The following is a 15,654-nucleotide window of genomic DNA, read 5'->3' on the forward strand; positions in this document are numbered from 1 at the left end:
AGAAGATACAAAATGAGATGCAAAACCCAACACAAAAGTGGATGCAAAAATAGATGAAATAATTTATGCAAAAGAGGATGTGAAGATGGATGCAAAATTGGAAGCAAACGTGGGTACAACAGTATGTGCAAAACATGGAACAAATTTTGTCAAAACAAAAGTAGATGTAATGATAGATGCAAAAAAAGAAGCAAATGAAGATGAAAAATAGGATGCAAAAAGGGATGTAAAAGTGGGTGTAAACATGGGTGCAACAATGGATGTAAAATAGCTTTTGCAACTTATTTGAAAGAGAAATTTTGTCCCAACAATTAGACTTGTAGCATAAAGAACATGGTTAATACATATGATTCGACCAAAAACTAGTTACTACCAAAATTCAACCAAAAAAAATATTACTGCATAAAAATAGAATTAAAAACAAAAAAAATAAAAACAAAAAATTCCCAAATTAAAAATAAATAAATGATAAACTTTTTTTTTTTACCAAAATTTAGTGATTTTTTTAGTGCTAATACTAACATCACCATTACAACAAGATATTTTTTTAGTGCTAATACTGCCATTACAACAAGATATAAGAGGGATATAATGCAAAAAGTTTAATAATAATATGTATGTAGAAGATGGTCTTCAGACTGGTGAATTCATGATAATCAATGGGACTACAGTCAAAATAATTGGATGTTATTTACTTTTTTACATAGATTGTCAAAATAATTGCATAAATCGATTTTTTTTAACCAAAATTTAACAAAAACTTTGCTAGTGCTAACAATAGAACCACCATTACAACAAGATATCTTTCTAGTGTTGACAACACCATTATAGTAAGATACCTCAAGAGAGACAGAAAATTTAAAAAGTATGATAGTAATATGTATCCAGAAGATGGTAGTGAAACTAGTAATTGTTCATTCTCATTATCATAATCATTGTCATCATCATCACCATCATCCTTGTCATCGTTATTGCCATCATTACATTATCATCATAATCACCATTCATGCCATCATCATCAGCTCCATCATCATCATCATTATGGACATTGTTTGCAATTGTTTATAATTATAGACGTTGTAAGAAATATCATCCACCCAAAAAATGTGATCAATCCTAGAAAAGGGTTGTTTAGGACACATTGATATACGTAAGAGAAATAACAACTCTATTTTTGAGAGATGATCGATGATCATCATCATCACCACCATTATCATCGTCATTGTCATTTTTATCATCCCCATCATCATCATTAATGTAATTTCTATCAACATTGTTGTAATCATCATCATCATTCATGCCATTATTGTTTTTGATGATGACCTAGATGAAAATGATGATGATGACACCAAAGATAATGCTTATGATTATGACAATGACAACATCTAAAATTGGGAAGATTCGCCAAGGTCATTAGCATCGTCATCATCATAATCATTGCCATCATCATCATTAATGTCATTGTAACCACTATTGTCTTTATCATCATAATCACAATTCATGTCATCGCCAGCATCTTCATTTTCATCATTGTCAATATTATTGACATTGTCATCAATTGTTCATAATTTTCAATGCCATAAGGAATATCATCAATGCAGAAAATATGATGAGTGTTGGAAAATGGATGCAAAAGCGAATATAGAAATGGGGGCAACAATAGAAGTAAAATTGGATGAAAAGTGGATACAACATAAGTAGATGCACAACAACATGAAAAACCTAACACAAAAGTGGATGCAAAAGTAGATGCAGTTGTCAATGCAAACTTGGATGCAAACATGAAGGCAAAAGTGGAAGCAAACATGGGTCCAATGGTAGGTGTAAAACTTGGCACAAACTGTGGTGAAACAAATGTGGATGCAACAACGGACACAAAAGTAGATGCAAAAATGGATGAAACAAAAGTGGATACAATAGGGGATGCAAAAACATACACAATATCTGATGCAAACTTGAACACAAAAGACGATGCAAATGTGGATGCAAACGTGGAAGCAAATGTGGTTGCAATGGTAGGCGCAAGATATGGTGCAACAAAAGTGGATGTAACAATAGACAAAAAATATGCAAAATAAGATGCAAAAATGGATGTAAAAGTGGAAGAAAACATTGATGCAACAGGCAAAACAAAATTGGATGAAAAAAATGGATACAATGGAAGTAGATGCAAAAGTAGATACAAAATGAGATGCAAAACCCAATGCATAATCTTGACACAAAAGTGGATGCAAAAATAGATGCAATATTTGATGCAAAAGAGGATGTGAACATGGATGCAAAATTGGAAGCAAACGTGGATACAATAGTGAGTGCAAAACATGGTGCAAATTATGGCATAAAAAAAGTGGATGTAATGATAGATGAAAAAAAAGAATCAAAGTATGATGCAAATGAAGATGTAAAAAGGGATGCAAAAAGTGAAATTTAAAATGGGTGCAACAGTGGATGCAAAATTGTATGCAAAAGTGGATGCAATAGAAGTCGATGAAAAAGTAGATGCAAAAAGAGACACAAAACCCGATGCAAATCCTAGTCCAAAATTGGATACAAAAAGGGATGCAAAAATAGATGTAGTAGTTGATGAAAACCTAGATGCAAATGAGGATGCAAACATGGATGCAAAATTATAATCAAAAGTGGGTGCAAAAGGAGGTGCCAAACTAGGCGCCAATTGTGGCACAAAAATATTAGATGCAATAGTGGGTACAATAATAGATGCAAAAGACGATGTAAATATGGATACCAAACAAGATGGAAAAGTGGATGCAACAAAAGTAGATGCAAAATTATATGAAAAACTAGACACAAAACTCGATGTAAAACTTGGCGCAAAAGTGATGCACAAATGGATGAAAAAACGGATGCAAAAAATGATTTATAAAAAGATGCAAAAGTCGATGCAAAATTTGATGCAAGTGTAGGTGCAAAAAGTGGATGCAAATGAGGATGCAAAAGTATGTCAAACAAAAATAGATGCCAAAATTGATGCAAAACCTGGAACAAAACCTGGTGCAAAGGATGACACAAAACTAGGCATAAAATTTGGTGCAAAACGTGGTGCAAAACCTATCGCAATACCTGGTGCTAAACTTGGTGTAAGATTTGGTGCAAAACTTGATGCAAATTTTGTGTCAAGTTTTGCACCATATTTGATAAATGGATGCAAATAGCACCAAAAATGGGCTCTAGATGCAAAAAAAGAAATAAAAAGGGACGCTAATCGCTAGTTTTGTTGTAGTGTGGGGAGATAATTTTAATGCCGTTTCACAGGAAATCTCCTCCCTATGTGCTACAGGCAATAACCCCATCATTGCAATCAAATCTGCACGTGTTGGAGAATTTAATGGGAAAAATATCGGCACTACAACGAGATCCATTGTTCTTGTAGATCCTGACATTGAAGAGGCCCATACGCTAAAGTCGTGGTTTAAAAAAGAAGGCTCGACTGCTGCTTCAACATCTTTGACAACAAGATCTCCTTTTTGCCCCCAACAAAAAAAAATAACAATTGCTGACATTTACAGTATGGATTCCTTAGAGAAACCAACATTTTTCCAATTAAAGGGCACAATAACAAAAATTGGTATGGATAGTTTTTACTACATTTCTTGCCCGTCGATTGTTGGTGGGAAAAAATGCATGAAAAAACTTATTCCACAAAATACAGGGGTGTGGTTCTGTCCAAAATGCAACGCTGAAGTAAGCGACTGTGATTACAGATACTTATTGAAAATCGACATACAAGATCACACTGGTGAATTGGCTTCAACTGTTGCTTTCGAAGACGCGGGCTCTACAATTCTTGGAAATAATACCAAAGACTTCTATCTATTATCTTTAGATCTAGAACTAATCAATGAAATTGTCTCTAGAGCTCTATGGACAGATCATATCTTCACACTATCGGTGAAGACAGAAACTTTTAAAGAAGTCCCACAATTGAAATGTGTTATCATAAAAGAAGAAAAACTGCATTTCACGACAGAATGCAAAAACATCCTTCGAGAAATTCAGAGCATCTCGACATTGTAAATAAATATTGCAGAATGTGTTCCTTGCTTTTTGACAATTCCTATTGTCCAATTTTATAAATACAACTTTACAAGATATATTGTTGCATGTCTTCTTATGAAAATTTCTTATATACCATTGAAATAAATATTTGTTCTCCATTGTATCTAGCATTATGTTAGTAGACAAAATCACATTTTTTTTTTCCTTTTATCAACTTTACACATGAAACTACCTACATATATGCAGAAAAAATACTAATACGTTCTTTAAAAAACATTTCCCAAATAAAAAAATTCACATGGCACTATTCAGAACTTAGATTTTTTTCCCCTTCTTTCGCTTTCGCTTGCATTTTTTACCCTTCTTTCGCTTTCATACAATAACGTGGTTGTTGTCTCTAAATAACATTCTTGTTTTCGCCTCCCTTGCTTATAGGTACCATAAATTTTGCGAATGGCTTCTTCTTCTAATAATGAACGTGCTCGAAGATACTATGCAACAAATAAAGAACGAATAAATGCACGGCGCCGTGAGCTTTACCAAGCAAAAAAAACATTATAGAATGTCAAAAACACAAAAAACAAAAGGGTGACCAACCTTCCTCGTCTGAAATGGCCCACCCTGAAAACAATCCTCCCTTGCAATTATCAGCCTCTTTATCTTCTCAGCAAACCTCTCAAACAAATACATCCATGCCTCATTGCCCTAACCCCTCCTTTGCACATGCTTTCAGCAACGTTTATACTGATCAAGCACATCGAGATTTCCGTTCAAAACTTGATAAACTTCCACCTAAATGCCCATGCTCCATTTGTCTTGAATCATATCCTGGAATACATATCCGCAATTCCAACCACATGTCTTGCTGCTCCAGATGCGCCTCTGAAACAAAGGGTCATCGCTTCTCATTATCAAACAACATGGACCCTGGCCCTCAACCAGCTGCCCTTACGTCTCTTTCGCAAATAGAAGAAATGCTCATTGCTAGGGTTAACCCTATACTGCAGGTAACACATGCACGTGGTGGCCAGTATAAATACAGTGGCCACACAATTTGTTTTCCTCAAGACATAACAAAAATCGCAAACATGTTGCCACGACGTGTTGAGCACTTGGACATCCTAATTGTCACGCGTCATAGTAATGACCATAAGGCTTATGATTTCATTGTTAGTAGACATCGTGTTCTCGCTGCATTGGAATACAAATTGGCTAATGACCCATACTATAAGAATGTTCGTATTGATTCCAATGCACTGGCATCCTTACCAGCAATCCCCACCGATGTCTCCTCCTCCCTTCACCATTCCAATACTACAGAAACCACTGTTCGCCTTCCACTTGAACCACCCCATGAGCTCACCGAAGATTTCACAGACCCATCCGCTGGCCAAACATCATCGTTCGTACCCATCATACCCAATACAAATACAGAAATCCAAGAAATCTGCCATTATTTGTATGCTTACAACCACCAATCTGATACTACAATTGAGTGGCCAACAATTGGTTTATCGCCAGTCAATGAATACAACACATAAGGTCTACTCTCTATGGCTTTCCCCACCCTTTTCCCGACAGGCGCTGCAATGCCAAATCAGCCAAGAATGAAAGCAGTGCAGTTACATGAATATGCACTTCATCTCATACGTTACTACGATAACAGATTTGGAAGCCACCCACGCTTTCGTTATTACATATATAATCTCATGATGCGGCATCGCAGTCAAGCAACAGCGTCGATTTTTGTGAAAAAAAGCATCACAGATAACTTTCCAATATCTATTCAAGATCTGAACATTCGATTAGAACAATTTCCAGATGAGCAATTGGCGGAGCAAGTCATGCGATTCGGTAGCTCTTTACGTGGAACAAGGTCATTTTGGCACAAAGCTAAAAATGAACTAATGGACATGATATCTCAACTCGGTTGCCCGACATTCTTCTTCACATTAAGTGCAGCTGATACAAAATGGCCTGATCTTCATGCAGTCATGCCCGGATGTCTTCCTACTGATATTGGAAAACAACAAAAGTGGAGAAATGATAACATTATCTCTAACCCACATTTAACATCGCTATATATGCACCATAGATTCACAACATTTCGTGAGATTATCTTGGAGAAACACCTGAATACAAAAGATTACTGGTACAGGTACGCATTCTACCGCATTTTTTTTCCTCCAAGAACTCTAAACATCATTCCTCACCTATTGCAAAATTATCTTACAAAAACGCATTCTTGTTAGGTATGAATGGCAACATAGGGGATCTGCGCACATCCATGGTTTCCTTTGGATAGAAAATGCACCTGATATGGAGAATCTCAACTAGGAAGACACAGAAGCAGTCGATATTGCAAGGCAGTTCTTCGACAAATATATTTCCGCTTGGAACCCTCGTGCTCCTTCGAATTCAAACCAACCAAATGCTTGGACAAATCCCGAAGACCCTTGCCTGTTGTCCACACCGCAAATCTTCAGAACCAATCCTTTCAGTGACTATGAACAACTCGTCAATTGTGTTGAACGTCACACAAAATGCTCAGAAAGCACGTGCCTAAGAAAAAATGGATCCTCACTCCAATGTCGTTATAAAGCACCGTGGGAATTACATCCAAAATCGGCCTTATTCATTGATTCCAATGGCCAAAAAACATACACCCCTGCTCGGAACGATGATCGACTCAATAGCCATAACCCTACCATCCTATCTATTTGGCGTGCAAATGTTGACTGCCAACCAGTACTCTCCATACACGTTGTACAAAAATATATCGCCAAATATGCATCCAAAGCAGAAAAAAAATCTGAAAGCTTCCACGACATGCTACGTAGAATTGTCCTTGCTTCACCCATTGCTGACCCAGCAACATCCACATTTCGAAAATTTCTTGCAGAAATCCTTGTTGATCGTGACATTAGAGCCCAAGAAACCTGCCATATGCTGCAAAAATTACCGTTAACACTATGTAGTCGGCCATTCATTTCTTTTAATGTAAACCAAAAATTCTTATGCGCCTTCCACAAACGGACGCCACCTCCACTACATCCCCGCACTTCATAGATACATATATCCAGCGCCCTTCTACCCTAGAGTCCACATCACTAATAGAGTTGGCAAGATCCTGATCATATGATCCTCGTCGCAAAACAAAAAAATGGAAACAAAGGCCTACAAAGGCAATTGTTCGGGTCATACCACATTACTCCTCCATACCATACACAACAGAACCTTGCTACGCTGGCTTTTGCAGGGTTGAGCTTATGCTATACAAACCTTTTCGCCGTATCGTACAAGATATAGGAGATTCTGCTGCAAAATTCATCGCAAATTGGCAAGCATTTCGCCCATTCTACAATCCTTGGCATCAACACCGCACACTATCTGATATTGAATCTGTCGCAAATGATACCTCAACTATGAATGAAGCCAATCCAGCAGATGCCATGGAAATAAATGAATGGGAATTGCTTTCCCAATTACACCCTACAAATGAGCTTCTCATAAACGACCTTGACATGCTTGGTCTTCGTGGCTTTGATGACACCCATAACTGGAATGATACCACTATCCCATTGGATCTACAAAATAATTCAATACAATTCATTGAGAATAGCCGCTCCATCCACCGCATTCTTCAAACACATCAACATACCCTACCGACCCTTACTGCATTATCTCCAATGTAAAGAAAAGCTCTAAATATTATTTTTAATCATTTTGCTAGGAAGGATTATTTACCCGCTCTTAGAATGATAATACAAGGCACTGCTGGTACGGGAAAATCCCTCCTTATTAATTGCATCAAAGATATGCTGATAGGCCTTGCAAGCCTGGAACCTTCACCGATCATACTCCTCGCCCCTACAGGGGTTGCTGCCTTCAACATACAAGCATCGACAATCCATTTTGCTTTGCACCTTCCTATAAAGGATCTTATCCGGTTGGAAGGTAGTGCTCTTGCAAAATTCCAGGAAGAACTCAAGCATATAAGATACATACTGATCAATGAAATGAGCTTCATTGGGCCAAAGCTTCTCAGCCATATTGATGAACGTCTTCGCGAGGCATTTCCCCACCAAAGAAACACTCCTTTCGGTGGTTGTTCCATAATATTGGTTGGTGATCTCGGTCAGCTACCACCCGTCAAAGACATACCTCTATATGCAGGGACGAGCCACGGAAGCGCACTGTGGAACACCTTCAACACAGTCATCACATTGGACACAATATTTCGTCAACAAGGCGACGACATCGCACAGGTTACTTTCAGGAACATTCTCCAGAACATTAGAGATGCAAATCCAACAATCGATGACTACAACGTACTCATGTCGCGCACAGATTCCTTTTTATCAGAAGAAGAAATATGTTCATTCCATGATTCCATGCATCTATTTCCAACAAATGCTCAAACAACGGTCCATAATAAGCAAATGATGAAATCTCTTAACACTCCTATCGCACGATCCATTGCTGAAGATGACACCACATATTCCAGTCTTTCCTCTGAAGATGAGCAACTTGAGCGAATTGTATTGCTATGCAATGGCGAAAAAGTTATGTTGACTTCCAACCTTTGGGTTTCAGCCGGTCTTGTTAATGGTTCCCTTGGAAAAATTGTAACCATCTTTTACAAAGAATCAACTGCACCACAACAAATTCCAACATTTGTTGTCGTAGATTTCCCCAAGTACATTGGGCCTCCTTGGGATGAAAGAAACCCCACTCACTTGCCTATTCCAGCAGTAAAAAGAAATGGTCGTGCACAAATTCCACTGAAGATGGCTTGGGCTTTAACCATACATAAATCTCAAGGTATGACCCTTCCAAAAGCAACAATTGACATTGGAAAAACAGAACGTCAAGGTCTCACATTCACAGCTATTTCAAGAGTGCCTTCTCTGCAAGATCTCTGGATTAACCCCGCATTCAGTTTCAATCGTTACAGTAAAATGAAGGACAACAAAAACATTGCTCGCAGAAAACACGCGGAGGAAATTCTCCGTTCAATGCCGCCTCCAGATAATCTGCTCCAACCCGTACTTTGACATCACCAAAAGGTTTCCTCCATTTATTTACCTCATTCTATTTCTTAACATACTTTTCATATCTTTCAACAACAACAAACTTTAATCATTATTAGTAAATAAGCAAATATTAGAATGTCTTTATATTGTCTATACATCTCATTCTTACCTTTTCTTTCTTTTGCAGCAGGCCACATGGGCTCAGAAATAACATACCTACACAACTACATGTAGATTGGCAAGCAAAAAAACTGCGTCTCCAGCTGTGCATTGACCTCCAATGGTGTTCAATATGCCGTTATTCACCATGCATCTTCCACTAACAATATATGGATCCCCATAGCAAAGGTAACTTCATTACCATTCATTCCAGATTCATTTTAACACAACTCACCTGCAGAGTATTACTAATAAATTTCTGCAACTGGTTTACATATTACTAATTCTAACAAAATATAAATTTTGCAGGTCCATTGCTGCTTCTTCAGGCCTTCGCTGCCTCCACCATGTTTTCATACAACTTCAAATATGGAATGACAAGCACAATGTTCTTTAGACTATTATATTCCTTCTCGAACCTCTTTTGTTACAATTCACTGTTTGTATTTTCCATTTCAAACTTGAAAAAAGATGTTTCAAGATCGAATACCGTTTTCATTGTTTGTTTCCTCACAACTATTTGTGTTTTCCATTTCAATCTTTAAAAAGGATGTTACAACACACTTTGTATTTTCCATTTCAAACTTTAAAAAGGATGTTACAATACAATATTTGTATTTTCCATTTCACACTTAAAAAAGGATGTTTCAACATCAAATACCATTTTGATAGTTCATGTCCTCCCAACTATTTGTGTTTCCCGTTTCAAACTTAAAAAAGGGATGTTTCGACATCAATGCCATTTTGATAGTTTATTTCCTCACAACCATTTCATTGTCAATGGGTTTTAACATATTTTGTTTACAAAATCAATTGACTTTAATGATTATAATACATGTTTTCAATATATCTTCATATTAATTTAATTTTGAATTTCAGTAGTGGTTTCTTAAATAGCCCTTTCCAAATCAATATGGTTGCTCGGTTGTTGTTCGCATATTAATTTAATTTCCCATTTGAATAATGATTTCTTAAATAGCCCTTTCCAAATCAATATGGTTTCCCGGTTGTTGTTCACATGGATTCATTCATTTATCTTCACCTTTAACTCCACAGTTTTTTCCAACAACAAACAGAGGTCTCTAAATAGGTTCAATGCATATTTATGGCTGCTTGCATTCCATTTCAACGGTTTTCGGCATCACTCCCTCAAATAAAATCTCGACTTCATCGACCCGTGCTTCCAAAAAAGCCCGCAAAAGCCTATTCATGTTTCAATATTCTTCCACACACTATGCCTTACGGCGTTTCCTTTGCAACACTAGGTGCAAATGCTAGTTTATGCAGCTATACATTTCTGTCACCTAAACTTTAAACTAAGCTTTAGTCACGAACCTTCTTTATGTGACTGACTCTAAGAAAATGTTACAACTTTGAACTAGTTTATGCCCATATATTCGGTGATGAGTCTATCTTTTGGTCCATGTATATCAAGTTTTTCTCAGTATATAGGTATTGGTGTACTAGTCTCCACCAAATGCTAATATTACTAATCGATATTTAATTTCTATATTCGATTGATACATGCATTCATAAATTTAAACCGAAGTTTTATTCTCTGACATCTAAAATAATTTTCGTGATTGAGTTTCCTTAATGAAAATTTTGGAGGTTTTATTTGATCTCATATCAATTATTGCGTTTCATTTAATTAAATTAATAATAATTTTTAGGTTTTATATGAAAAAGAAAATATAATGGGATAATTAATTGTTTAGATTTTAAAATATATATGGTGTATTTATTATTGGAGTTCAAATTAGCATTATTCACAAACTTTAAATGTTTGTGTAGACCATAGTTTATCAATTATTGTATAGTTTATTAAAGATGTATCATGGAATTCATGTGCCATGATCTTTCTCACAACATTTGTACCCTTCTTGACGTGATTCATTCTATACAACATTCTTTTCACTTCCCACGATGTCAAAGTTATCTTCCAAATTAAAGTGTTTAAAGCTTTTCTTAGATAAGGTTAGGGGTGCTGGAATGATTTAACTATAGATGTTATCAACTTCCCAAATGTAACACAAGGATAACACTATATGTCCTTAGGGAGAGAGTAAGTGAATGAAGGTAAGTGAAATAAGAAAGAGAGAAAATAAACAACAATGTTAGAGAGAAGGTAGGTGTCGAGAGGTATAGTGCATGAAATGATGAAGATGATGTGCAAAAATGAAGAAATGTGTTGGAAATGTCACTATCATGGAAATATAAATATCATAGTAGGAAGTATTGCTCAAGAAGCATGACAAAAGTAATAAATGAACAAACAATGTCTCTCTAGAAGAGAGACTATGGGGAGAAGAAAAATAAGATGAAAGGATAAAGGGAAGGAAGTAAGAAAAATGATTATTCTAGAGAGAAAGGAATAAGAAGAAGAAGTGAAATGTAAGTGGAAGGATACATTGGAAAAATGGTAGTCTCTCTATAGCAATAGACTGTAAAACATGATAACACAAGGCAACATTTTCGCGAGTAAAAATTGAGGCGATAGTGAATAGTTCTAGCTTGGAAGAAGTCATCTTGAGTCAAGCCCTACACAAGACAAGAACTTGCAGGTTGCCCATTAGTTGGAAGCAGACTAAGGATGGAGGATATATTATTTCTAATTATTTAAAAGATACTAACAATAAATGTCCTAAGTTGGCCTAAGAAGGTCCCATTGGAGATGATATTTCACAACATGGTAAACATGAAGTAGATATGGAGTCCTTCTCAAGTTAATATAAACTCATGATATCAACAAAATGACAGGAATAAGTGATGAGGTTGACCCTGAGCATCTAGGATACAAGGATAGGATGCGAAAGAAGGAGAAATGGAGAGAAAAAGTGCTAAGAGAGAGGAAACATAAGCGGAAAATGATAGTTGCATGAAATAAATAAGGAATATAATGGGGAGGAGAATGAACAAGTGACGCAAAACCAAACACCTATGGCCAACAGAGTGGGTGGGAGCTAGACGAAGAAGGAGAATGAAGGAAATTGTGTTCTAAAAGGGGAAAACAAACATGAAGGGGAAGTCACTCTTAACAAAAGGAATTTTTAAGGAATGTGTTAAGCTAAGGAGAAAATGAGATGGGAGGCATATGAGAATATTAAGAAGGATCCTCCCAAGAAGGAAAAGGTTCCAATGTAGAAAGCTCCAAGGAAGTGTGTCATTAAAGGACCTATGGATAAAATGATGAGGGTGTTAAATAAAGCTTAGTAGCCAACCATTCATCATACTTGAAGTGAAATAAAGAAGGCTTAATCATTATGTTTCAAGGGTTCTACTAATACAACCTACAAAATTACATGGAGTACTCATTGAATTGAGAGGCAAAAAAACCACAAGTATTACTTGATCAAGAAATAGATCTAAACATCATCATTTAGGACTCACCATTAAATTTAGGAACAATGACAATTTAGATTTAATGTTTTAGGGATACATGTTAAGGATCTAGCTCCTAACCTATAATTTTTGTGCTTATTAACCACACATGGGATTTTGGAGTTTGACATGTTGGATCTGTTATTTTGGGGCATTATTTAGGGTTAAAATACATGGATGTAAACCCCATTCCATAATTTTTGGACTTACTAAAAAAGGATAGGGCCTTAGATCATCATACAACCTTATAGAAATAATTTAACCATATGAGAAGAATATGGGATTAATTTAAAGGATTTCGTATAATAACACATGTTTATAGACCAAGTTATGGTTTAAGGATGGAATAGATGGATGTAGTCCCCATTCCTTGTTTTTTATATCAACTAAACACACCATAATATAAGCCTTGTACAAGGAATTTTACTATATGAGAGGAATATGGACTTAATATCAATGATTGGATAGACAAGGTATGGGTTTCTAGTTCAAATAATTCTTTTGTGCTATAAAACCTAATTTATCTCCATAAAACTATTTAATAGTTTAATATGCCAAAATTCATGCCTTAGACCATCACATATCCCCTATAAAGTGAATACTATAAGGGCAAAATATGGTTCCATATTCAAAAATTAATCTCAATAGAATTAGATTTTTTTTTCCAAAATATTAGTCAAAATCAAGAATAAAAAACTATACCCTAATTCTATTTTATGAACTCATAAATAATAAATAAACTCTATACCATTATACATCTTTATAAAGTATTCCTATAAAAAAAATACATATACTTTAATTAAGGATTAGTTATAATAGATTTGGGTCTCAAACATTAAGATATTCTTCAAAACTAAAATCCACCATTAATCCCTAATTCACATATTTTAAACTTAGTTTAAAATAAAAATAACATATGCACATATTTCGAACTTAGTTTAAAATAGACCTAACATATTCCAAGATTCATAAAATTCCATTATATCTTAAAAACTATTTAAAAATCTATAAAATTTAATTAATTTTTTATAATACTTAATTATAAAATTATAAAATCTAATTATACGTCTAAATAATTGATCCAGATTTTATAATGCATAATCAAATAATAATAGGCAAATTAGAAATCTACAAAATTTAATTCAAACTATACATACATGAAAGGAAAGGATGTGACATATATATGAGAATAGGAACATCGAGGATGAGAATCACTTCCTCATAGAGTGCCCGCATACAACCACATTAGATCTCAGTTTCACAATCTTTGTTACAACACTGATCTTCCTAGCCTTTTACAATGTCAAAATTATAGTGAGCTCGGGAGGCTTCTCTCCAAGCTTTTTGAACATAAAAATAAAATCTTAAATCAAAATAAATAATTTATTTTTTTAGATTCAATAGTCCAATATTTAATTTCAGTAGACGTTAAGCACCACCACCACCACCATTACATATTCTATATCTCTTAACGATAAACTATGTTACATGCATTTATACGAATTAACACGATGCAATACTCCGGATATAATTTTGCGGTTATAATGTGAATGCACGTTGAGCAATTTGAAAATTTTGATGTATTGTAGTTTGACATAACGTGTCTTTGTTAAAACATATCATACTAATATTTAAAAGATATGACATGTACTATGCTTTCTTAAGATTATTCATTTTTATCGTTGACCTATTTATTTTCCAAGTATATTAAATTATGGATTTGTTGGGATTATAAATGCTGATTCTTTACGGAATTAGATTCCAAATATGTGCTTTTTTTTTATTCGAAGATTCCAAATATGTAGCTATTTAAATTAATATTTTTGTCTCTATTTCTATTTCAGATTATAAAGGTTGCTCGTTTACCCAATTAGATTCCAAATATATTATGTTTAATATAATTTATATAAAAAATTTTAATTATTTGATTTTTAATAAATATGGTATTATTTATAGACTTGAATTAGTTCTCATGAAGAGTCGGGTTTAATATTGGCATACGTACTCTTACCTTATAGGATATTTTTCAGATATGATTTGGGGTTTTGTTCGTACGTGGAGAAGGGGTTGTATTTACTAGTTCACGATATTTTGTCTATGACTTTAAATGTATGCCCACGTTATTGTAATTGTATGCCAATTTAAATATAATAACTTTACGTTAACATAAATTTTATAAATAATATTACAGTTTTCTCCATTATTAAGTTGTGTTTATATACATATTATATATTGTAATGTTAAAAAATACACTCAAAACATATATAAAATGCTTTAGTGAAATTTCAAGTTTACTGGATTGTTTCCTTTTTGCAATGAGAGATTCACAATGTAAAATCAAATATTAAATCTATCTATATATATTTATTATTAGAAAGTATAAAAAAGAAATACTATAATTTTATGTTTTTTTTTTTTTTTTTTTTTTTAAATATTAAGTGTATAAGTTGTTTTGATATAAATAAAAGAAGAAATTTCTTATATTTTATATGAGGAATGTATAAGTTTCAGGTTTCTAGAAATTTTTAAACAAATAAAGTTTGAAGCAATTATAAAGATACATTCGTGTTTAAATATGTCACATGCAAGAATTGAATTTAGATGGGGATGATAACATCGTTTCTCCAAAAAACTTGAGTTTCAGTTAATCATGTGTGTGTTAGTTCAGATTTCATATTAAATAGAGGAAAATTCCTATATAGAAACTAAATCTTCTAGTATGGCACTAGGAAAACTAGACCAGTAGAAAAATTGTAGGTCTTTTGTCTGCCTTATTAGAGATAATATAATCTTTCCGGATGTCATGAAAAATGAAACTATGTAGAGATTTAAGACTATTCATATAGCTAGAACTAGACTTAGAAGAAGTAGCATAGATTCAAAAAGCAAAGAACACATGCGTGCTAGATATCTATATGAGGGAAATGTGAAGGGTCGTGAGTAGTTTTTCGTAGAGTTTTCCTAGAGTCTACAAACTCTACACCATGTATCCTCTTAGTTAGGATTCAAAGGTTATTGTCAATAACTTTAATTTCAAGTCATAGCTCATTCAATTGGAGGA

The 15,654-nt window shown here is 34.4% G+C and overlaps 1 protein-coding gene across 1 annotated transcript; it reads left to right on the plus strand.

Annotated features, from left to right (window-relative positions):
- The first annotated feature begins 8,036 nt into the window (after nucleotides 1-8,036).
- On the plus strand, nucleotides 8,037-9,699 carry LOC149236984 (ATP-dependent DNA helicase PIF1-like). Its single transcript, XM_089369101.1, has 3 exons — nucleotides 8,037-9,086; nucleotides 9,241-9,401; nucleotides 9,522-9,699. The coding sequence occupies exon 1, from the start codon at nucleotides 8,037-8,039 to the stop codon at nucleotides 9,072-9,074; it is 1,038 nt and encodes a 345-aa protein (XP_089225227.1). The 3' UTR covers nucleotides 9,075-9,086; nucleotides 9,241-9,401; nucleotides 9,522-9,699.
- The last annotated feature ends 5,955 nt before the right edge of the window (nucleotides 9,700-15,654 follow it).

This window comes from Pinus tabuliformis, chromosome 8 (genome assembly GCF_031772625.1).
Source record: "Pinus tabuliformis cultivar Carrire ecotype Pingquan chromosome 8, CPIR1, whole genome shotgun sequence".
In the NCBI taxonomy this organism is placed as follows: Eukaryota; Viridiplantae; Streptophyta; class Pinopsida; order Pinales; family Pinaceae; genus Pinus; species Pinus tabuliformis.

What these genes read in the sequence shown, in the direction of transcription:
- LOC149236984 (XM_089369101.1), top strand. Translation starts at nt 8,037, where the DNA reads ATGAGCTTCATTGGGCCAAAGCTTCTCAGCCATATTGATGAACGTCTT.